This window comes from Danio rerio, chromosome 22 (assembly GCF_052040795.2).
Source record: "Danio rerio strain M-AB ecotype USA chromosome 22, GRCz13ab, whole genome shotgun sequence".
In the NCBI taxonomy this organism is placed as follows: Eukaryota; Metazoa; Chordata; class Actinopteri; order Cypriniformes; family Danionidae; genus Danio; species Danio rerio.
In genome coordinates, this window is record NC_141042.1 from 5,588,595 (window position 1) to 5,613,904 (window position 25,310).

The 25,310-nt window shown below is 38.9% G+C and overlaps 1 protein-coding gene and 1 long non-coding RNA gene across 13 annotated transcripts in view; one reads left to right on the plus strand and one right to left on the minus strand.

The window, feature by feature from the left end:
- Positions 1–25,310, plus strand: part of cers1 (ceramide synthase 1) — a 47,184-nt gene that overhangs the window by 10,036 nt on the left and 11,838 nt on the right. For all 10 annotated transcript variants that reach the window (XR_015521539.1, XR_015521537.1, XR_015521538.1 and 7 more), the window contains exons 2-6: positions 13,170–13,329; positions 17,502–17,682; positions 19,743–19,904; positions 21,500–21,647; positions 25,120–25,244. Coding sequence is in view for 1 of the 10 variants with exons in the window: in XM_087303633.1 (XP_087159759.1) it covers positions 13,170–13,329; positions 17,502–17,682; positions 19,743–19,904; positions 21,500–21,647; positions 25,120–25,244 (776 nt within the window). In the remaining 9 variants the exon portion in view is untranslated. The remainder of the gene's footprint in view (positions 1–13,169; positions 13,330–17,501; positions 17,683–19,742; positions 19,905–21,499; positions 21,648–25,119; positions 25,245–25,310) is intronic.
- On the minus strand, positions 1,906–25,200 carry LOC141380141 (uncharacterized). Of its 3 annotated transcripts, XR_015521645.1 has the most exons (5): positions 25,042–25,200; positions 19,716–19,923; positions 10,517–10,557; positions 10,361–10,408; positions 1,906–6,031 (listed from the first exon to the last, which is right to left on the minus strand). It is a non-coding gene; the product is annotated as an uncharacterized LOC141380141 (long non-coding RNA). The 3 variants fall into 3 exon arrangements; XR_015521644.1 differs by lacking the exons at positions 19,716–19,923; positions 25,042–25,200 and having other exon boundaries at positions 10,517–10,634; XR_015521646.1 differs by lacking the exons at positions 10,361–10,408; positions 10,517–10,557; positions 19,716–19,923; positions 25,042–25,200 and adding an exon at positions 9,454–9,588 and having other exon boundaries at positions 4,861–6,031.

A 25,310-nucleotide genomic window follows, 5' to 3' on the forward strand; every position in this document is an offset into this window, starting at 1 on the left:
TCTACAGTAGTTGTATTGGGTTTATGAAGATATGCCATGTCCTCGTAAAACAAATGCTTAAAAATAACACCTAACGTTGCCTTTTGACATTTCAATGTTTGCCACGGGTTTGTGAACTGGTTTTGGTGGTTTACGAAGACATTTTTTTGTATATACCCAGCAAACACACAACATTGTAAGACGTTAATATTAGGTTAGATTAAGATCATCACGTCAGATGACCAAAATTCAATGTCTAGCCAGCGTCTAATGACAAGGTTGTTTTGACGTCCAATAACGACATCAAATTACGTTGATATTTGGTTGATTTTTGGTTGTGTTGGAAAGTGACCAAAACCGTCTGATAGAAGTCATAGTGGTAACGTCCACACAACGTCAAGGTGTAACATGATTAGATGTTGATATTTGGTTGATTTTAGGTTGGACATTGACGTCGCCCTGACGTTGGGTTCTGACGTCAACCCAATTTTCATTTCCGACACTGGGATACAATGTTAATATGATGTCATGTTGACGTCCTGTACCTGCAGGGCAGACATGGGTATGATCTACAGTAGTTGTATTGGGTTTATGAAGACATGCCTTAAAAACCATACCTAATGTCTTTTGACATTTCAATGTTTGCCACAGGTTTGTGTACTAGTTTTGGTGGTTTACAAAGACATTTTTTGTATATACCCAGCAGCAAAAACACAACATTGTAAGACGTTAACATTAGGTTAGATTCAAATCATGACCTCAGGTGACCAAAATTCAATGTCTAGCCAGCGTCTGATGACAACGTTGTTTTGACGTTGAATAACGACATCAAATTACGTTGATATTTGGTTGATTTTAGGTTGTGTTGGAAAGTGACCAAAACCAAACGTCTGATAGAAGTCATAGTGGTAACGTCCACACAACGTCAAAGTGTAACATTATTAGACATTGATATTTGGTTGATTTTAGGTTGGACATTGACGTCACTGTGACGTTGGGTTCTGACGTCAACTCGATTTTAATTTCCGACCTTGGGGTACAACGTCAATATGTTGTCCTGTGCTTGCACGGTATGATCTACAGTAGTTGTATTGGGTTTATGAAGACATGCCTGATGTCCTTGAAATACAAATGCTTAAAAATCATACTTAATGTTGTCTTTTGACATTTTAATGTTTGCCACAGGTTTATGTACTGGTTTTGGTGGTTTACGAAGACATTTTATTGTATATACCCAGCAAACACACAACATCTTGAGACGTTAACATTAGGTTAGATTTAGATTATGACGTCAGGTTATCAAAATTCAATGTCTATCCAGTGTGGACATTTTTTAATGTCCAATAACGATGTCAAATTACGTTGATATTTGGTTGATTTTAGGTTGTGTTGGAAAGTGACCAAAACCAAACGTCTGATAAATGTCATAGTGGTAATGTCCACACAACGTCAAGGTGTAACATGATTAGACATTAATATTTGGTTGATTTTAGGTTGGACATTGACGTCGCCCTGACGTTGGGTTCGGCATTGGGGTACAACATCAATATAATGTCATGTTGACGTCCTGTGCCTGCACGGTAGACATGGATATGATCTACAGTAGTTGTATTGGGTTTATGAAGACATGCCTGATGTCCTTGTAATAAAAAATCATACTTAACGCTGTCTTTTGACATTTCAATGTTTGCTAGAGGTTTCCTGTGAGGCTTGAGTTTAGGGGTGGGGCTAAATAAGTGTTTTATACTATATAAAATGTATTAGAGCTATATAGAGTCCTGGTAAACCACAAAGACCCATATGTGTGTGTATGTGTGAGCAAAAATCAAGGTGTTGACTGTGTGCCGGGTGGCCGAACTCATGCTGATTTGACCTTTGATGAAACACTTATGTCCATTATCCACTGGACCGGACAATTTTTTAACCTTTCTTAAACCAAAACACCGAACAACTGGGCCGTCTGAAGAGCCGCCAAAGGAATATCTTGCAGACATTAACCTTTGAGTCTGTCTTACCAGCACTTATACACACAGAGGTCATCGACTCAGATAGTGTCGGAATGATTCACATTCTCAACACGTGCACCTCAAACTAAATTACAAGAGTACTTATCTTCAGTTTATTTACGTGTTGAAAGATCGCCAGACAGTTTAGATGAATTGCATTATTCTCTAATAATTCAGTGGATCGGAGTTAACTATTCTCTTCTATGATTGCCTCAAAGTGAGATGTAGTATTTCAGATATTTGTCAGGTTTTATGTCTTCAAATTAACATGGTTTTACTTACTATTAACTTACACATCTCATCAAAAGCCTTCTGTTGTGTTTTGATGTGTTTTTGACTGTTGTAGCTGTGAAATAATTGAAAACCTTCAGCCTAGTGATATGGAGCTATAATGCAGTCAAAATCTGCCGGAGCTACTTTAGCTGTGTGTTTATCTGACAAAAACTGCACACCTTAGAGTGTTTATCACCAAATCAAAATCAAGCATTCAACAATCATGTATAATAGGCATTACTTACAACTAGCTATGTTTCCATCTGTTTTTATGTGCATTTTGCAACCCGGGCTCATTGTGGAAATGTAGTCCCGCGGACGTTTCTGGAGACCGCGGAATACGTCCCGGCAGGTACGTACAGCTGCAGTTTTTGTTTTTGCGAATCCGCGAGAGGCCGCCGTTGTGCGCTTTTTCTCATCTCGAACGTCTCTCGCGAGCGCGGTTCGCGCCCGCGCTGTTCTCGCGTCAACCCGCCAGAGGCCGCTGTCCGACTGACCGGATGATTGACTGCGCGACCGGCCAATCGGCTGACCGCCCTCATCTTTCCCTCAACCCAACCAATTTCACCGATCGACCCGCCCGCCCGCTCGCTTCCCTGAACCCGAGCAACGGTTTACAAAAGCCGTCCAAAAAAATAAAAGCCCTGATTTTTATTTGTTTTTTTTTTATCCCACCGCGTTTTCGGATTTCGCCACGTTCTCGCCCTGTCACGAAACTCGTTCACTTAATTTTTGGGATTCTGTTTTTGTCTTACCTGATTGCTGGAACTGCTCTCCCCCGGACTCGAAACCGATCGCCGTGGTCGACTCCTTCTCTCCGCGTCTCTCGAGCCTGCCGACGTTACACGGTGAGCTGAGTGGACAAACGGATTGCAGCGGGAAAGCCCTCCACAAGGAGGTGAGCGGTCAGCCGGCGAGCGCGAAAGGGGAACAGCGTCACACCGCCCCGCAGCGTTCGCTTGAAAAAATAAATAAATGCAGCAGTACGTACCTCCCGGACGTATTCCGCTGTCTCCAGAAACGTCCGCGGGACTACGTTTTCAGAATGAGCTTGGGTTGGGATTTTGGATATGCGCATAAAAAAACGATTGACAGAAACGCCATGATGCGCATTTTAAGATTTGAAAATGTGCTTAAAAACATATGCGCATAGCTGAGTTGGATAAACTTTTTATCATAAGCAAGGATGCGCATAAACTATGATGGTAGAACTTTTTACCGAACAAATTCCAGTATGTGCAATAAAAAGGTCATGTGATTTAGTTATAAGAGATCATGTGCTGATAAAAAATGTGTGTGAATCGACAAACCAGTAGGCTGAGCACGTTGTAAAACATCTGAAATGTTGTTTTGGTCATTCTAAAACATCTAAACCATTTCAGTATTAGTGTTATTATATTATTAATGACCTCCAGAATCAAGAGCATCTGTGCTCTGCGTTTCACGCCTTCAAATGCCACCGCGCGTTCATAGCAGTTTCGCCATTTGCGAGCACCGCAGTGCTATGTTTTGATACATTAATGCAGCACAAATAATACAAAATCTATCAACTTAAAATATCGGCCTAATTTTGTTATCGAATTGAAAACAGCAACATTAACAACAGCATTCAACAGCCGATATCAATATGGTCGCTGAAATACCCCACTCTAAAAAAATAATGTTTGTTGAATATACTTAATTAAAAAGAGCTGAAATATCAGAGCCAATAGCCTAGTGGTTAGTGTATCGACACGTAGCACTGAGGTGCTCGCGGTGACCAGAGTTCGATTCCTGGCTCAAGGTCCTTTGCCCATTCTTCCGCTATCTCTGCTGCCCACACTTTCCTGTCTGTAAATCTCCACTGTCCTATCAATAAAAGTTAAAACCCCTAAAAAATAGTTATAAAAGAAGAGCTGAAACGACACAATTTAGTTATTTATTTATTTTTTTTTAGTTCAAGCCACTTTTGTGACAATTTGTTAAATCTAATAAGTTAACTTAATTCATTCATGACATTCTAACACAAATCGATTGTGGAACCCAGCATTCATATATATTACGATTCCTGCTTGGTGGACAACCTATAAACATTATTATTGGCTGAATTTCTACAATTCTATTACACTAGCTATGTGTAAATCTAAAGACGCAAATCAAATTCATGCGCAAAAAAGGAATGTCGCATAAAAGACGTGCGAATAAAGCAGCGTTTCTATTCATCCATAATAAACAAAATAATCACATTAACTGGCGCCAAATATCAAAAGTAAAAATGAAATTTGCTGCAGTTGGAGAAGCTGCGTCAATTACTTGCGCCTCAGAGGACAAATGCTGACATTGCAATTAACGCATGGTGGCGTTTAAATGCGTGAAACATGAAGCACAGACACTCTTGATTATGGAGGTCATTAATAATATAATAACACTAATACTGAAAAGGTGAAAGCGTTTTAGAATGATCAAAACAACATTTCAGATGTTTTACAGTGAGCTCAGCCTGCTGGTTTGTCCATTCACAAATAATACACAATATATCAGCTTAGAATATCGGCCTAATTTTGTTATCGAATCGATGACGTTAACATTAACGACAGCATTCATCAGCCGATATCAATCAATCTGGTCTCTGATGTACCCCACTCTAAAAAAATAATGTTTGTTGCTTGTTTAATATACTTGATTAAAAAGAGCTGAAACGTCGGAGCCAATAGCCAAGTGGTTAACCACTTTACATGCTTGCTACCTGCCACTGTTTTACTGGTATTTAGTTACTAATTTTAGTAAATTGAGTTGACTCAAACTTTTCTAGTCATCGCAACTTACATCAGATTAAAATATACAATTTTCATAACTTAAAAATATCGTTGAAACCTGATTAACTTATTAAATTAGGTTAAAGCAACACATAAACATTCGTTGTCATGACTTTTTGACATGTAATTTTTTTACAGCGTGTGTAAAAATTGGCCATAAAATCGTAATAATTGATTAATAAAGTTCAGAGATCAATTTAAACTTAAAAGATAAAGTTATTCACTGTATCTGTTTGCCTTTTGGTTTTGGAAATATGGAGAGAAATGAGAAAAACGGATTTATATTGTGTCGGCTACCGATATAAGAGGTATCAGTTATCGGTATCGGGCCTCACGGCAAAAAGGTTGCTGGTTCGAGTCTCGGCTGGCTCAGTTGGCATTTCTGTGTGGAGTTTGCATGTTCTCCCCGTGTTGGCATGGGTTTCCTCCGGGTGCTCCGATTTCCCCTAATAGTCTAAACACATGCGCTATAGGCAAATTGATGAACTAAACTGGCCATAGTGTATGAGTGTGTGTGAATGTGAGAGCGGGTGGGTGTTTCCTAGTGCTGGGTTGCGGCTGAAACGGCATCCGCTGCATAGAACATATGCCAGATTAGTTGGTGGTTCATTCTGCTGTAACAACCTCTGTTAAATAAGAGACTAAGCCAAAGGAAAAATGAATGAACGAACGAACGAATTATCGGTATCAATCAAAAATTCCATATCGGTGCATCCCTGAATCTCTAATAAAATCTACTGCCTCAATAAAATCTATTGCAAACCACCATATACAGACATAAAGACCAAATAAAGCACTTCTCAGTTGTTGCACTGTGCCAGATGCAAGTGTATTGGTGTATTTCTCATATATTTGGTTGCTCAAGATAAAACCGCATGCTATTATTATCAGTAGCCATCTTCAAGCATCTGCATCCTTCCTTTTTGTGCCGCCCAGTTTCGGCAACTGAGATCTCTCGATTAGGCGCATCATCTTCATCTGAAATGACATTAGAAAACAAGCCACTTAGACCAAGAACAATCAAAGCTTAGGGAAATATCATTCAGCTCAACAGGGAGGAAAGAAGAGGGTGCTTGAGGGTCAGACGAGGGTACGGTGAGTCTCCGTGGCTCCATCTGGCCTCATGAAGATGCTTTTATCTCCTTTTCTCACATTAGATTGGAAGTGCTTTTTCATTGGATATTGGATTTCTGCTTGAATGTCAGCTAGAGATATTTGCACGTGGAAATACACTCACTGGCCAATTTATTAGGTACACCAAATTTCTAATCAGCCAATCACATGGCAGCAACTCAACGCATTTAGGCATGTAGACATGGTCAAGACGATCAGCTGCAGATCAAACCAAGCATCAGAATGGGGAAGAAAGGTGATTTAAAGGACTTTGAACGTAGCATGGTTGTTGGTGCCAGACGGGCTGATCTGAGTATTTCAGAAACTGCTGATCAACTAGGATTTTCACGCACAACCATCTCTAGGGTTTACAGACAATGATCCAAAAAAGAGAAAATATCCAGTGAGCAAATGGGCGCAACTGAATTGCTGATGCCAGATGTTAGAGGAGAATGGCCAGACTGGTTCCAGCTAATAAGTAACTCAAATAACCATTCATTAAAACCAAGGTCTGCAGAAGAGCATCTCTGAACACACAACACGTCCAACCTTGAGGCGGAAGGGCTACAGCAGCAGAAGACCACACAGAGTGGCACTCCTGTCAGCTAAGAACAGGAAACTGAGGCTACAATTCACACAGGCTCACCAAAATTGCACAATAGAAGATTGGAGAAACGTTGCCTGTCTCCATTTCTGCTGCAACATTCAGATGGTCGGGTCAGATTTTGACATCAAAAACATGAAAGCATGGATCCATCCTGATCCATATCAGTGGTTCAGGCTGGGGGTGGTGGTGTAATGGTGTGAGGGATGTTTTCTTGGCACACTTTGGGCCCATTAGCACCAATTGAACGAGTCAACGCCACAGCCTACCTGAGTATTGTTGCCGACCATGTCCATCCCTTTATGACCACAGTGTACTCATCTTCTGATGTCTACTTCCAGCACTATAACGCACCATGTCATAAAGCACGAATCATCTCAGACTGGTTTCCTGAACATGACAATGAGTTCACTGTACTCAAATGGCCTCCACAGTCACCAGATCTCAATCCAATAGAGCACCTTTGGGATGTGATGAAATGGGAGATTCACATCATGGATGTGCAGCCGACAAATCTGCAGCAACTGCGTGATGCTATCATGTCAATATGGAGCAAAATCTCTGAGGAATATTTCCAGTAGCTTGTTGAATCTATGCCAAGAAGGATTAAGGCAGTTCTGAAGGCAAAAGTCGGTGTAAGGTGTACCTAATAAAGTGGCCGGCGAGTGTATAGCTTTAAATATGGCCATATACAGTATGAACACATATTATTAGTTAATATATTTATACATATATATGTATATATTTGAAATTCCAATACGTAAATATTAAAGTCATGTAGGCCAGGGGTGTCCAAACTCGGTCCTGGAGGGCCGCTGTCCTGCATAGTTTTGCTGCAACTTCCTTCAACACACCTCTCTGGAAGTTTCTAGTATACCTAGAAAGAGCTTGATTAGCTGGTTCAGGTGTGTTTAATTGGGGTTGGAACTGAAATATGCAGGACACTGGCCCTCCAGGACCGAGTTTGGACACTACTAATGTAGGCCTATGTATGTCATTTGCCTAAATTGCCATATATCAGATTTCTTTGTGGGTCTCGCTCCATTTAGGCGATTTGTTATCTTAATAGAATGCGGAGCCACCAAAAGAACAACGATCCGGTGGCGAAAAATGACAGTGTGTGATGGAAAGCTGTTTGCATATGTGGGTGAAGGCCATGTTCGTTTACATTGTGTTTGCTGTCATTCATCTTTTATTTATTCGACAAAACCACCAGCTATCCTCAAACGGTTGCTATGGAAACTGCATGTTTTAGCCGATAGGTCGACTCTTGTACAAGACCCCAGAACAAAATGGGTTTTTAGCTGCAGTTGGTCAGTCTGGGGTCGCTTTAGCGCTCGCTGTTTATATACTGGAGGAGCGAGGAAAAGTAGCTGATGGACTATTATTGGTTGCAATGTGTCTTCTATAACAAGACTGCGTTCCCTTGAGGAGACCTACATTGTTCAGAGCTTGCTATTTCAAAGCTCTGGAAACTCAGTTTAGCTTTATTATGTGTCAAATGTTTCTCTAACAAGTCCTTAGAAGAAATGGCAAGAGACGTGTGATATATTTATAAATAAATAAATAAATAAATATATATATATATATATATATATATATATATATATATATATATATATATATATATATATATATATATATATATATACACACACACACATTTATTTTATCTTTGCCATGATGACAGTAAATAATATTTGTCTAGATATTTTTCAAGACACTTCTACACAGCCTAAAGTGACATTTAAAGGCTTAATTAGGTTAATTAGGCAGGTTATGGTAATTAGGCAAGTTATTGTATAACGATGGTTTGTTTTGTAGACTATCGAAAAAATATATAGCTTAAAGGGGCTAATAATTTTGTCCCAAAAATGGTTTTAAAAAAAATTAATAACTGTTTTTATTCTAGCCGAAGTAAAACAAATAAGACTTTTTCCAGAAGAAAAAATATTGTCAGACATACTGTAAAAATTTCTTTGCTCTGTTTAACATCATTTGGGAAACATTTAGAAAAGAAACAAAATGCTATTTGCTATTTTATTTACTATTTGCATGCTATTTTTTTCATAACATAATAACAATAAGTACAGCGAAAAGATGGCAACATCTAACTATGAGGCTAAAAGAAAACGTCAGTTTCTAAAGTCTTGGAAGCAGACAATTACATGGGTACGAAAATAAGAAACTAAAAAAAAAAAAAAAGTTAAATAAAGTTGTCGGTTTGGCAAGCCATTTTTATAAAAATTATTTAGAATTGCAATAAAATACCAGCACATTTTTCATACTGCTCTTTCGTTTGCATAATATCCAACTAATTTTGCTCATCATACATTTATTAACATTTTTTAAATGTTTAAATTCTAGATATCATAGACATTCATAGACATTATTTTGCCACAATATTTAACATATGTGGCTAAGAAATAGCTATTAACTTTTTTTTTTTTTTGGTGGGGCCAGTGAAAATTTTGCCAGGGCAAGTAAAAACCTCAACCACTGGCCCAATCGGCCCAGTAGAAAAAATCCTTAGCGTTGAACCCTGCAATATATTTTGTGATATATTGTTTCACAAGTATTATATCAGAATAAATAATCTAAGAAACATATTCAGCCTTCATTGAATGCCTGTAAGTTACAGCTGTCAAAGAGATCTTATTAATGCTTTTGATTTGAGACTCACCCATAATCTTCATTGAATCATTTGTGGCCGTTAGACTGCAGAGCAATGTTAACACTGCTCGACAGAGGACGGATATGTGCTTCTGTACCACAGCAGCGTATACTGCAGTCAGACCGCAGTCACCAGCATCAGTGTGAAGCTCGAGGCCTCAGCTCGAGTCGTGATAGAGGAACAGGGGGTGGTGCTTTTGGTGACAGCTGGCCTCTATAAATAACCCCAGCGGGTGGAGGCGGAGAGCAGAGACCACGTGCTGGATATCCAGCGGTGTGCACCACATTGCCTCTCGGCCAATTGGATGCAACTATGAGACTGCAAGCATGAGGCTGCAATATACAGTTGAAGTCAGAATTATTAGCTCTTTTATTTTATTTTATTTATATTTATTTATTTTATTTCCCCCATTTCTGTTTACCAAAAAGAAGGCATTTCTAAACATAATAGTTCTAATAGCTGATTTGTAATAACTGATTTATTTTATCTTTGCTATGATGACAGCACGTAATATTTGACTAGATATTGTTTAATATACTAGTATTCAGATTAAAGTGACATTTAAAGGTGTAACTAGGTTAATTAGGCAAGTCTAAGTCTGTTTTGTAGACAATCAAAAATATATATTGCTTAAGGGGGCTAATAATATTGACCTTAAAATAGCTGCAAAAAAATTTAAAACTGCTTTTATTCTTGCTGAAATAAAACAAATGAGACTTTATCTAGAAGAAAAAATATTATAGGAAATACTGTGAAAAAAACCTGCCGATTTGTCAACTACCTTCTCATTTCAATGGCCTACTTTACTTGATCGTCTAGAGTAGAATGGGGAAGCAGGATAAGGTAACGGCTAGTTGGAGTGCTGTCGTGAATAGATAAATGATTAAGGCTAGTCTTTAATTGCATCTTCAGTTACCGTGACATTCAGCTTTTGTGTCCACTCATCAGTCAGACGCAGGATAGTCTGTCATGAGAGATAAGGTGAAGGATTGTGAGCGCACACACATAAACATCCCAACAAAGTACCTAAGTTTAGCAAAGATGAAGCTCTATTTTAGCTTTCGGCTATTACCATCTGTGGGTCATCTGAGTCAATCGAAGTGGCTTCTTTCCCTGTGAAATCACAAAAAATATGCTTGATGATTTTTATTTTAGTTGAATGTATGTTTCAGCACAGAAATATGTCTTTGAAGAAAACTTCCAAATTGAAAAAGTTGACCTCATATAAACATGGTGGCAATGTTAATTATCATTACAGTGGCAAAATACTCATTCAAGAAACGGATTGTGCATCAATTCTGGGATTTTCTAAATGCATCGCTTTTCTTTTTTTTAACTAATTCTTAGCCTAGTTTTTAACAGTAGATGTCGCTTCAGGACAGTTCTAAACAGCAAATAGCGCTCTAGGCTAGTTTTTCAAAGCAGATGGCGCTCTAGGACAGTTTTATACGGCAGGTGGCGCTCTAGGCTAGTTTTTAACAGCAGATGGCGCTTTAGCACAGTTTATAACAGCGAAAGGCGCTATAGGCTAGTTTTTAACAGCAGGAGGCGCTCTAGGCTAGTTTTTAACAGCAGACGGTGGTCTAGAACAGTTTTTAACAGCAGATGTTGCTCTAGGCTAGTTTTTAACAACAGACAGCACTCTAGGCTAGTTTTTAACAGCAGATGGCGCTCTAGCACAGTTTATAACAACGAAAGGCGCTATAGGCTAGTTTTTAACAGTAGGAGGCGCTCTAGGCTAGTTTTTAACAGCAGACGGTGGCTTAGAACAGTTTTTAACAGCAGATGTTGCTCTAGGCTAGTTTTTAACAACAGACAGCACTCTAGGTTAGTTTATTACAGCAGATGGCGCTCTAGCACAGTTTATAACTGCAGATGGCGATCTAGGCTAGTTTTTAACAACAGACGGTGCTCTAGAACAGTTTTTAACAGCAGATGTTGCTCTAGGCTAGTTTTTAACAACAGACAGCACTCTAGCCTAGTTTTTAACAGCAGATGGTGCTCTAGGACAGTTTTAAACAGCAGATGGTGCTCTACGCTATTTTTCAACAACATACGAGACTCTAGGTTCGTTTTAGATATAAGAGAAAGTCGCGATGCATTTTTAAAAATATCCGAATCGATTTCTCAAACTGTTTTCACCACAACTTTAAAAATCATAAACATTTACTTTCAGGCATATAAAATGCAACAAATCTAAATTTTTGTCGAAAGTGGGAAAAACATATTTATTTTTTTATGGGACACATCCTGGCCAGGACTTTTTTTTTGCATAAAATATCTAGGTTTTGACAGTTTACACTGCACAGTCTGATTGTTGTATGACATCCATAAGAGTTTTAGAAAGCAGTTGCTTCTTATACATACTCCTTATATTTTTTTAATCATTCTCGTGCACTGCAAAAAATGCTTTTCTTACTTAGATTTTTGGTCTTGTTTCTAGTCCAAATATCTAAAAACTCTTAAATCAAGAAGAATTTTCTAGACAAGCAAAACATACAGTCTTGTTTTAAGATATAATGAGCCAAAATGAAGTGAGTTTTCCCTTAAAACAAGCTAAATAATCTGAAAATGGGGAAAGCAAAATAATGTTATGTCAAAAGGAAAAACAAAATTATTTTGCTTACCCCATTGGCAGATTATTTAGCTTGTTTCAAGGAAAAACTCCCTTAATACTGACATCTTATTTCTGAAAACAAGACAATATGTTTTGCTTGCCAAGAAAATGTTTCTTGATATAGGAAATGTTTAGATATTTGGACTAGAAACAAGACAAAAAAAATCTAAGTAAGAAAAGCATTTTTTGCAGTCTAGCACTTTGATTTCATAAGACATCGTTCCAACACATCGCTTTGAGTGTAAAGAAATAATAAACCCATTGTAACTCTGAACTGTAAAGTTGACTTATTTCTTATAATTATGCATAGTTCATTTACTTAATATTTTTAACGTAACAAGTTTACTCACGGGCGAGGCAGTGGGGCAGTAGGTAGTGCTGTCGCCTCACAACAAGAAGGTCGCTGGTTCGAACCTCGGCTCAGTTGGCGTTTCTGTGTGGAGTTTGCATGTTCTCCCTGCATTCGCGTGGGTTTCCTCCGGGTGCTCCGGTTTCCCCCACAGTCCAAAGACATGCGGTACAAGTGAACTGGGTAGGCTAAACTGTCCGTAGTGTATGAGTGTACAAGTGTGTGTGTGAATGTTTGTGTGTGTGTGGATGTTTCCCAGAGATGGGAAAGGGCATCCTTCATAAAAACTTGCTGGATAAGTTGGCGGTTCATTCCGCTGTGGCGACCACAGATTAATAAAGGGACTAAGCCGACAAGAAAATGAATGAATGAAGTATACTCACTTTTTAAGGTCAACTAATCACTTTAAAAGCACTAGGTTTACTCATTTTATAAAGTCATTTCAACGAATTGCTATACAAGCAAAGTGTTTACTACATTTTATAAATAATTTATAAATAATATGTAATCGTTTTTACTGCATAGATCCCACCATATCATGTCACAATTGTCTGAATATGTCCATATTGTTTACTGCATTTTATTGGTCAAACTACTTGTCAATTATTATCTTCAGCTGGCATAAAAACTACAAACAAAACCAAATATAAAAATCCTGGCCAGGATAAACATGTGCAAGATTGGTAAATGTTGATATTTTTACCTAGCAGCATAATTGATGTGTATTTTAATTAAATTCCTCTTTCTTGTTTTCCACAGCCATTTGGACAGTGGTGTCGTATTCAACCAAAAGATGTCTCAAAGATGCCAGAGAGTGCGTGGAAGCTGGTCTTCTACACAATGTCCTGGTCATACAGCACTTACCTTTTATTTTTCACCAGCTATTCCTTCTTTCAAAACCCTCCATCTGTATTTTACGGTAAGCTTCATAACTGACACACCGAGCTGGATAGATCACGAATGAATTGTAATCAGTTACTGATTACAAACTACATGACAAAAGTGTAGTCAGACAAATAGTCTATTACATTACACTTTTGTTGTAATGTAATCCGACTTCTTTGGGAATTGTAATCTGTAACTGATTACAAACTATATGACAAATTTGTAGTCAACAATATAATTTTTTAGATTACACATTGGTAATGTAACAAATGGTCATGTAATCCGACTACTTTGGGAATTGTAATCTGTTACTGATTACAAACCACTTGATTTATTTATAGTCAATAATATAATTCGTTAGATTACACATTGGTAATGTAACGTGGTGATGTAATCTGACTACTTTTGGATTACATTTAGATTACTTTTGTGCTAACCTTTATATTGAAGTAGGATAATCTTGTACTATTTTGACAGATACAAAAAAAATATACGTTCTTAATCAGCCACAAGCCTCAAAAACTTTGTAAAGATGAACAGTTAATACTTAATACCTACTCAGTTATTTCTCTACCATTGCCTGAATATTAAGTAATCCATAAAAAAGTAACTGTAGTCTGATTACAAGTATTTAAATAAAAAGTTTTGGTAACACTTTACAATAAGGTTCATCAGTTAATGCATTTACTAACATGACCTAATCATGAACAACACGTTTACAGCATTTATTAATCATAATTGAAAATTTACTAATGCATTATTACCATCCAAGTCCATGCTTGTTAACATTAATGCACCATGAGTTAACATGAACTAACAATGAACTACTGTATTTTCATTAACTAACGTTTACTAACATGAACAAATATAGTAGTAGATGTATTGTTTATTGTTTGTTCATGTTAGTTAATGCATTAATTAACATTAACTAATGAACCTTATTGTAAAGTGTGACCAAAGTTTTCTCTAATTGCAAGTACTTGATCCTTAGAATCTGATAATGTAATCTTGAGGCCCATGGCCAGGGGGTGGTTCGAAAGACTCACCCCCTCACTGACAAAGGTCCAGAATTTGTACTATACATGAGCTCATTTGTCATATTTTGACTGCTGAGCAATCATAAATTTTGAAAATAACTAATTGAAAATTAGCTTAAACCTTCACTTTTCTTTCACTACTGACCTACTGTGTCGTTGTTAAAAAGAGAGTACTTTACTACTAACTTTTCTTGTACCTTATTCTTGAGGAAAAAAATGGCCAATAAACAGGAGTGAAGCACGATGTACCATTCAGAAGTATAATAAAGTTAATTTTATTACTAATTATGCTATTGTTGTCATCTATGATTTTTTAAATGTACTATTTTACACGAGAGACGACAAAAATTGTGGAGCTCTACATTATTATTTTGATGTTTTATTACTCAAATGGCCAAAGGAAAGTTGAAAGTGCTGGCCAGTTTTTTATTTGCCCTAACAAATAACAATAGACTACAGTTTTTTATGTAAAACTTGAACAGAATCCATTTTTTCGCCAATGATATATGATGTGATAAATTTGTATTTAATAAAAAAAAAAAGTTTTCCCAGTGATGGGTTGCAGCTGGACGGGCATCTGCTGTGTAAATCATATGCTGGATACGTTGGTGGTTCATTCCACTGTGGCGACCCCAGATGAATAAAGGAACTAAGCCGAAACGAAAATGAATGAAAACTACTAAGTATTTTTTATATGTCTTTATTTTAAATAATTTGAAAATGTTTTTGGTACATTTAAAATTGTGGTTATGATGACCACCCGACAAGCTAATCCAGAAATTATAGTGCTTAAAATGGTCACTAAAAAGCAGTATTTAAACCTCAAATGAAAACAAAATGAGGCGAATAGCTGCAAAATCCCTTTCTAGGGTGCTTTCACACATGCGAATCGATTCAGTTGTTCCAAAACAGGGATTAAAATTGTTACATTGTTGCTCTTTGCTCTTGGAGGGGTTCGCTTTCACACTGCAAAGTTTCTAAACGGACCAAAACAGCTAAAACAAGTCAAGTGTGAGTTAAGTCCTCACATTTGTCCCGAGTTTCAGGGTTTATTTTGCAGAGTCCCGCTCAGCTGTCAGGGGGGTGGTGGTTTGGTGGTGTTTGACAAGGTGAGCGCGACGTGTCTGAAGAGCGAGGAGGGATATGGTGAGAAGGGTGCGCATTGTATTTGAGGACCGGGAGGGAGACGCGTGATTACCGGGAGATTATCACTCATTTGTGGGCATTGGGGAGTCTCTGTGCACTCAGGATGTCTGTTGACTTCTCTCTTCATATAGCCGTATGCCTATTATATCCATAAAACACTGTGATATAACCGGACTCGGATCGCAACGCTTTTTGACTACAATGGATCCGCTCAAGAGTTGGTTTCATATGAGCTGAGACCACCTCATTCAAGCGATCTCAGAACGATTGTTTTGACGCAAATCCGAGAGCGAATGGTGGATTCACAGATTCCAAACAAACCACGCTAACTGGGCAAACAAGACAGGTTCCGAAACAAATGTCTAGGTGTGAAAGCACCCTTAAGAAAAAAGAACCAACCCTTTCCCCAGGCTGGCTACGGGCCTGATATATGTATTAACTAATAATAGAACCAATGCTAAACACACGTACAGGATAATTTAACGGCCTAGTAAATAAGTGGTTTTTGGGTAAAACACAGATGAGAGTAAGATGGTTGGTGATCGCTAACTTAATCAACATATATCAGCATAAACATTAGTTATTAAGTAGGGATGGGCGATACCACAATTTTTTAATGCGATATGATACTGATACTTTTAGTTAAAATTTTTACGACACTGAAATCGATACGACTTATTATTTTAAAATGTTAAATGTAATTTTTCAAAATAATGCTAATAAAAAAGAGAGACAGAGCTGATTTATTATTTTATTTGTATTTATTCATTCATTCATTCATTTTCTTGTCGGCTTAGTCCCTTTATTCATCCGGGGTCGCCACAGCGGAATGAACCACCAACTTATCCAGCAAGTTTTTTACGCAGCGGATGCGCTTCCAGCCGCAACCCATCTCTGGGAAACATCTACACACACATTCACACTCACACTCATACACTACGGACAATTTAGCCTATCCAATTCACCTGTACCGCATGTCTTTAGACTGTGGGAGAAACCGGAGCACTCGGAGGAAACCCACGCAAAGGCAGGGAGAACATGCAAACTCCACACAGAAACGCCAACTGAGCCGTGGTTCGAACCAGCCACCCAGCGACCTTCTTGCTGTGAGGCGACAGCACTACCTACTGCGCCACTGCCTCGCCTATTTACATTTAATTATTATAATATTATATATTATAATACTATACTACTATTTGCTGCATTTACTATGTATTTCTTATCACAAATATTGCTTATGCAATGCTTTTTCAGTTGATAAGAACCACAACCCGATACCTCTGCCATCGTGTCATTCCGTAATGCAGAAGTGTGCGACTTGCGTGTGTTAAGTACGTAAGTTATCTAGCGAAACATGATCGCTTACGTCACGTTCCGCCGCAGATTGATTGGTGTAACATCTTAAATACAAAGCGTCACTGACAATCCTGTACACAGCACTAAATCATTAAGTTATGCAGAAATTATTAAAATATCGGTACTTAAAAAAATATATTTCGATACCAAATTAAAAGCTTCCGAGTATCTATTTATCGATACTCGAGCATCGATGTGCACATTCCTATTGTTAAGACGGAATAAACATTAAAGGTCACAAGTTCCTATTATCTCCTAACACTCTTTATCAGTATACTATAATAAGAGTCATTATGTGGTCCTATTTACACCGATCAGGCCACTGATCACCATTTAACACTCCCATTGGTAGTTCTACATCATGTCACTACTCATTTGCATAAATGCTGTCACAATGCCAAAAGATTAATGTTGTTGTTGACGGAAACTGTCAACTGTCATTGAAAATAAATGGCTTTATGTCAAAACGTGAACACCAATCAAGAGTAACGAACTGCTTTAATCTGTACTATATCAGCATAACCCATCTGCTTTATGAGGCCAGTGTTCCACTTTTTCACCAGCAAGTCAAGGCCATTATTATTATCTAGTGCTCTTCTTTTATGGTTGTGGAGTTTACTTGTAGGTCAGAACTCTGTGTCATTGGTTTTGTTCTTTCTGGGTTTAGACTGGAAGAGCGGGATGTCGGTCCCCACAGATATTGCGATAGCTTACCTGATCCAAGGCAGCTTCTACGGCCACTCTATATACGCCACCGTCTACATGGACGAATGGAGGAAGGACTCGCTTGTCATGGTGGTACATCACTTCATCACTCTGGCCCTGATCACATTCTCCTATGCCTTCAGGTCAGGCCAGTTTACAGGATTTAAAAAAAAAAAAAAACTACAGCCTCTCAAATGGGTTATTTGAGGCTCGAGCTTATAGTCACAACAATAAAGGAATGTTTACGCCAAGCACGATAATTATAAAGATAACAATTAAATCATTCTGATTGTAAAACAACTGCAGAGTTTAAACCACAGCTATAACGATAAAGATGTAGAGGAACGATGTAGTCGGAATCACTTAGAGAATGATATGTATTAAATCATAATCCTTTGAAATATAAAGTATTAGCGCAATTGAATGCTAAAGACGACATCGTGGAAAAGCACGGATTGATGTAAAGCACTCATTAAACATTATGTAAAGATGATGATCTTGGAACCAGTGGGTTATACCTTGGGAAAGAGTGATAAATTAAATGGAAGTTCTGCAAGCCATGCTAGCAAATCGAAGTATAAGAATAAAAGTACATCAGGGGATGGGTGGGTCGGTGGTGTTGTTGTCGCGTGCGTACTGAAGAGCGGTGTTGTCGCGCGCGTTCTGATCAGCGGTGTTATCGCTCGCGTAATGTATAGCGGCGGGGGGGTTGGGGCGCGTACTCAAGAGCTGTGGTGTTGCGCGACTACTGAAGGGCGGTAGGGGGGAGGGGGGTGTCGCGGGGGCAATTTTTATCATTTTGGAAGGGCACTTTCTATCCAAGACTAAAAAGGGCACATGCACTGCACAGGTTGAGGCCTATGTGTGCACGTGACTGCTCACAGGTCTTATCATACCTGCCAACATTTGGCTCATAAAATCCGGGGTGGGGAGGGGTTGTTGGTGCTCGCGAAGTGAAGGGCAGGGGGGAAGGTGCGCGTGAACTGAAGAGCAGGGTGCGGGTATGAAGATGATTGCGTTGCGTGTTTGGTTCGGTGCTCATGGGGACTGAACCACAAAGGTAGCCAGAATGTACCATTAAGGCTGATTTATACTTCTGCGTCAAACACCGGCGTATGCTACAGCGCTGACGCATAGCCCTTCACCGTGGCCATCGCCGTCACTGACGTGCACCTCTCAAAAAATGTAACCACACGTCGCAACAACGCGTAGCGTAAGCTCTGTGATTGGTCGGCTTGGTAGCGCTGACGAGTCTGCGCTTGTTTACAAGTGTGGAGTCCCGTGAAGGAGCTCCGGATGGAAAGTTTTGTTTTGTGTTTACCTCATAGTTAAAGTTGTTGCACGTTCGCCGGTTCCTGCCTCAAAATGAGCGAGTTTGAGCCACTTGTACATCCCGGAAGTGTTCAGGAAAAGAAAAAAAGCAGAGAAGAAACTCGACACAGAGGAGCATTAACACCTCACTGCCCACTAGCGTTTCGGAAGTGTTAGTGCAGACCAACAGAGACAGCGCGCAGAAGTATAAATGCACAGCCACGCGCGTTGCCTGTGCCGTGAGTTACGCCGGTCACTTGACGCAGAAGTATAAATCAGGCTTAAAGCTGAGAAGCAGGGGGTGTGGGGGTGGTTGTATTGGTTGGAATTCAGGAAAGATGGGCGGGAGATGGGTCTGAAATATCGGAGACACCCGGGAAAACAGGGAGTGTTGGCAGGTATGGGTCAGATGTGAGGACACCCACTGGTTACAAAGGGCCAATGCTGAATGAAAAGCGTAAGCTTAAAATACACGTTTTTCATTCATCTATGTCAACACAAATGTTATAATTATAGTTATCGTGCTTGGGGTGAATGGGCTTTAAAACTCAACAGCACAAACAATCCAATTCAATGGATTTCACCTCATTTTGTAATGCAGAACTTTCTGCAATTGTTTTACGACCTCCGATTCATTAGCCTATGGCTAAATGATTAGGAATATCAATTGGCAGTAAATGATTGAACTACTTGCACTGCAAACCAGTGTTTATGACAATAAATTAAAATAATATATTATGAAACTACTAGTTTGCAACATTAGACAGCATAACGAATTGTTTTGTATGAGTAAAAATCAATGGAAGTGAATGAGACTGGAAGCCCTGACCAATTTAAATGACATGAAAATATGGTGGAAACTCACATTGTTTGCGTTTTCAAATGCCCCCAGATACCACAACATAGGCATTCTCGTCCTCTTTCTTCACGACATCAATGATGTCCAGTTGGAGTTCACCAAGATTAATGTTTACTTCAAGACCCGGGGAGGGAAGGAGTACTTCATCAATGATGTCCTATCCAACATGGGCGCCGTTAGCTTCAGCATCACATGGTGAGACTTGATCACGCACCTGAATCAAGAAAACCTTGCTTTGTTATTGATGCAAAGAATTAAAAAGCAATGTATATAAAGCTTAAAGTGACTAGTTAAAGCAAGGTAAGCACATACCTATTGTTGATCCAGAGTTTAGTTGCAACTAAGCTAGGCCTATTTAAATAGTAATTGTTCGTCATGAGATAGGGAAGGGTTTTTTCCATTTACAGGAGGGAAGATGATTTAGTGGTTTTTCCGTCTTTTGGATGAGACGTTAAATCAAGGTCCTGACTTTCTGTGGTCATTAAAGGGTCACGAAACACCAAAACACATGTTTTGAGCTGTTGACAGTCGTATGTGTCCCACACTGCTAAAAACACTATTAGGACACCTATATTTCACTAAAAAGTGTAAATTGGTTGTTTTTGCGTTATTTCAAGCAAATTCGTACTTCCGGTTTGAAACGAATTTTTGAAGCTGCGTCACGGTCATGACATAATAGCGTGTATTCCATTCTGGTCAACCAGCCTAGTTTTAGAGGGGTTTGGGCCACTTCCAGGCTGGTTTCTATCCATCTCTAGCCTGGTCAGGCTGGAAAATGAACTGCTAAAACCAGCTTGACAAGCCTGGTTTAAGCTGAATATAGTTGGTTTTGGTTGGTCATCTTCCAGCCTGACTGGCTAAGACTATGCTGGAAATGGTTGGAAACCAGCCTGGTAGTGGCCAAAACCCCTCTAAAACCAGCTTGGTTGATCAGCTAAAACCAGCCAACCAGCCTACACTGGTTTAAGCTGTTTTTTTTTTTTTTCAGTTGAGTTGTGTCCCAAGAATGCCTGAGATTCAGCGGCTGTTTACGTTACAACATTTCAGCCAAAAATGGGAATAAAAGTTTGTTTTGCTTCTTTGTTTACATGAAAAATGCATACATTTTGTTAGTGGATGTTCTTGAAAACCCAGCAGTTGTCATGTTTGTCTAAACACCCCAGAAAAAGAGAGTCTAATGATGCCATAAGTGTGTGTTTAGTGTAGATTAAAGGCAAGCCAAACAAACTAACTCAACAATGGTGGAATACTCAAGTGTTTGTTAGCGCTACAGTTACAATATGACCAACATTTTGGTTTGCATATGGGTGATTCTAGAGTTGTAACGAAAAATAACACAAATTATATCACGTTATGTCTAAATACGTTTTTTATGTGTATTTTGGGACATTTTGTTTTGAAAATGTTAACTTTAAGACACACACTACACCTCAACACTTCATTAGCAAAGTGTAGATTTACTTCGCATTACAACCAAATGGGGAGACGCATTTTACACACACTGCAAGTTAAACACAAACAGAGCACTGACGGCACATCGTCATTTCCCTACACGTACTGTTTACTAACAAGGCGACAGTGCCAAATACTTGCCTGGCATATGTAATAGAGTGGTATTTGGTCATTTTTGCGTATATACGTGTAAATACGGGTTCTTGTAGACTTGAAACTTTAGCAAAACACAAGGCAAAAACATGTCCATTTTTGGCTACATCCTTGCCTTGTAAACATAGCCTCAGGTGTCTTCACAAGCAAATGAGTTTGATCTGATCGTCTTGTTATTTGTGCAGGTTTTGGTTTCGTTTGTACTGGTTCCCCCTCAAAGTGTTGTGGGCCTCCTGCATCACCAGTATCCAGTCGGTTCCCAACATCCCTTTCTACTTCTTCTTCAACATGCTCCTGTTTGCCCTGCTCCTCATGAATATCTACTGGTTCCTGGTAAGATTGAGCTGCTTTTGAATATGATGGCACTGTAGAGTAGCACAGGGATTGTAACCCGAAGTGTGCTGGCTTAAGGCTTGCAATGAATCTATTATGAGGTATCATGATCATGGCATCATTGGGAAAGTCAGAGTCTGCATTTACACTGGCACTAAAATATCCAGTCTATTTTTTCGACAGGCTTTAACTGCAAACAGAATCATATACACCTTAACATTTTTAGGTGAATTGTTCATTTAAAGGTCCTGTTAGGTGCTTTGAAATGTGAATATTTTATGTTTGAAGTAATCTGAACTGAAACATGGAGAGGGTGGGGCATAGAGTAGATCCTCTCCTTTAAAAACGCAGCCAATAGCATTTTATATTATTACAGGTCTGCCAATGAGATTGGTTGAGCTCGAGCACATGATAGAGGCGTGGCATGTCAGATACTAGAGAGCATTTGATTGGTCCGAAGATTTAATGCGACATGAAAATGACGTCAGATTGACATTGTACCCAAACATCAGGCGGACGTCAGTGTCCAACGTCGAATAGATAGGCCAATTTCCAACGCAATCGATCAACAACAAAATATCAACCTCTGATGATGTTACAGCTTTACGTTGTGTGGGCGTTAGCAATATGACATCGATCAAATGCTGGAGTTTGGTTGTGATACATGACGATAAATTATTATTTGACGTTAATATGACGTTGGTTTAAGATGTTGGATTTTGGTCACTATCCAACACAACATAAAATCAACAAAATGTCAGCGTCATTTCACGTCGTTATTGGACATCAAAATAACATCGTCCTTAGACACTGGTGACCTAAATCTAAGCTAAGATTAATGTCTGATGTTGTGTGTCTTCTAGGGTTGTCGTGATACTTTCAATTTGTGTTACGATACTATACCAGCTGAAGTATCGTGATACAAAGAAGTATTGTGATACTGTAATTCATAACTCAAATTATAAAGATAATGGTCAGAAATACTACATTTTTATGTTATAATAGGCCTACTTGAATTTAATTCATAATTCCCTTATTATCGAAAAAAATATTTGCACATCACTTCAGCTAAAATGTGTTTTTTTCAGCCTGATCTCACGAGGAAACTTAAGTATTTTAAGTTTTGTCAGTTTAGTGGCTAATTCAGTCGTACAATTTTAAAAAGGAGGCGTGGCACCAAACCCCACCCCTAACTTCAACCGTCATTGGGTGATGAGCAAATCGTACTAAATTGTATGAATTAGATCGTACGAATTCATACAAATTAGCCACTTAATCAAAAAGTTACGAATTGCCGTGAGATTGCATTGTTGTTTTTTCTAGATAATTGACCAACAAAAAAATACATTAAAATAAAGATACAAATTTGTTACAAAAACAGCATTTCTCTAATAAAATTAGGCTTAATGAAATGGTCGAAATTGTTTCAGTGTTTCCTGTTGCTATTTTTACTTTCAGTATTATCAGGTAAGATTCCAAAGTAATAAAAATGTTACTTTGTGAGTCGTTCTTTTTAAGTGAAGTTTCATAAACTAATTTCGAGAGGAGCACGTGATATGATTGTGCACCGCTGGCCACTCATCCGTAATCAGTAATAATCCAATCAGAATGATCCTAGCTTAGTATAAATGGATCACTTTCTCCTCATTGCATCTTCATTTTAAAGGGGGAGCGATCGAGACCTACCTGATCTCGGTTCTCCTGATATGCTTCTAGACCGGGCGGGAGCCCTGGGCTCAAATATCTCCGAGCTCAGGGTTCTCTCCCAGGACAGCATGCCAAACCTGCTATAAGTGCCAAGCATATCTAAGTGGGAACTCTTGAAAAGATTGTCGCGGTTGTTGTAGCTACTAAACCATATTGACAGAAACAGAAATGAACTGATTTAGATTAGAACTCGTGTAATAGGCTACCATATAAGGCGCAAATTCTACAGGGTGGGCCATTTATATGGATACACCTTAATAAAATGGGAATGGTTGGTGATATTGACGGCCTGTTTGTGGAACGTTAGTATATGTGAGGGGGCAAACTTTTTAAGATGGGTGTTGACCATAGTGGCCATTTTGATGTCGGCCATCTTGGATCCAAGTTTTGTTGGATGTCCCCCAAGGGAAACCTTGGGGGCCATTCAACTGGCCCAAAACGACAAAATCCCCTTTTTAGGAAACTGTTCATCTAGGAATGCTTAGGCCTGACCCCCATAATGTGGTGGTGCACCATCTTGCTGGAAAAACTCAGGGAACGTGCCAGCTTCAGTGCATAAAGAGGGAAACACATCATCCTGTAGCAATTTCAAATATCCAGTGGCCTTGAGGTTTCCAGTGATGAAGAATGGCCCCACTATCTCTGTTGTCTGTGGTGTGAAAATACAAGATGTGCCGCACCTGAAACTACGGATACTGGAAGCCTGTGCTAGTGTTTCCCCTGCTGTGTGGCTATCAGTGTGTGAAGAGTGGGAGAAGAGGGTTGCATTGAAAATCCAACACAATAGACAGCACATTGAACGCATTTTATAAATGGTCAGAAACTTGTAAATAACTCATGAAAGAATAACGTTTCATTAAAACCAAGCACACCATAATTTTTCTTGTGAAATTCCCAATAAGTTTGATGTGTCAAATGACCCTCTTCCTATAAAAACAAAAAAAATTGGATCCAAGATGGCCTTAAAAATGGCCACCATGGTCACCACCCATCTTGAAAAGTTTGCCCCAAACATATACTAATGTGCCACAAACAGGACGTTAATATCACCAACCATTCCCATTTTATTAAGGTGTATCCATATAAATGGCCCACCCTGTATAGGGTCCATAGACTACAAAAAAAGGTCTATAGTTGCACGTGTGTACTTGTGAGCATTTTAGTGACTTTTCTACGTGCAACATTATCTACTATAGATAGACCGCTAATGACGATACTACCGTTTACAAACTACAGTGGCACCACTAGTATTTTGGAGCCACAGTATCATAATACTACCATAGTATCGTTAAACTGAGCAACTTTAGTGTCTACTGGGTGAAGTATGAGTTGACATCAAAAATATAGTTGATGTATTTAGATGAAGGTAACAAACTGCAAGCTTTGGACGTTTATATCTTATAAATGCTACTTTTGTCACTGTTTTGTACCATACTAGCTTATCAATACCCCTAGCATACTGATACTAGTCTATATCATGAGGGCTTTAAGATGGACCTTTAAAACAACCCTTCAACAACCCTTTACAATTTAATTATCCTGAAATCAGTGTTGTCAGATAGCATGTTAGTCAACTAAGCTAGCAGATATCTTATCCAAAGCATTTCGCAGTACAACATTAAAAGTGGACTGATAGCAGATGCTATTTTAACCTGCAAACTTTCCCCATGTTTTCCACAGCAATTACCATGTTTCATCATGTTTAAACTGCATTTCCTGGAGTTATTAGCACTTAAAGTCATGACATTTTTGTTCCTTTTCGCAGTTTATCGTGCTGTTCGTGGCGAAGGTCCTGACAGGCCAGATGAAGGAGGTAAATGACGTTCGAGAGTACGATGAAGACGACCTGAAGGAGAGAAAAGACAGCAGTGACGAGGCGTCTACTGAAGGGTATGTAAAGAGAGATGCAGCAGTTTGTGGTTTGCTCAGGTGTACTGTGTGTGCGCAAGTCATTAA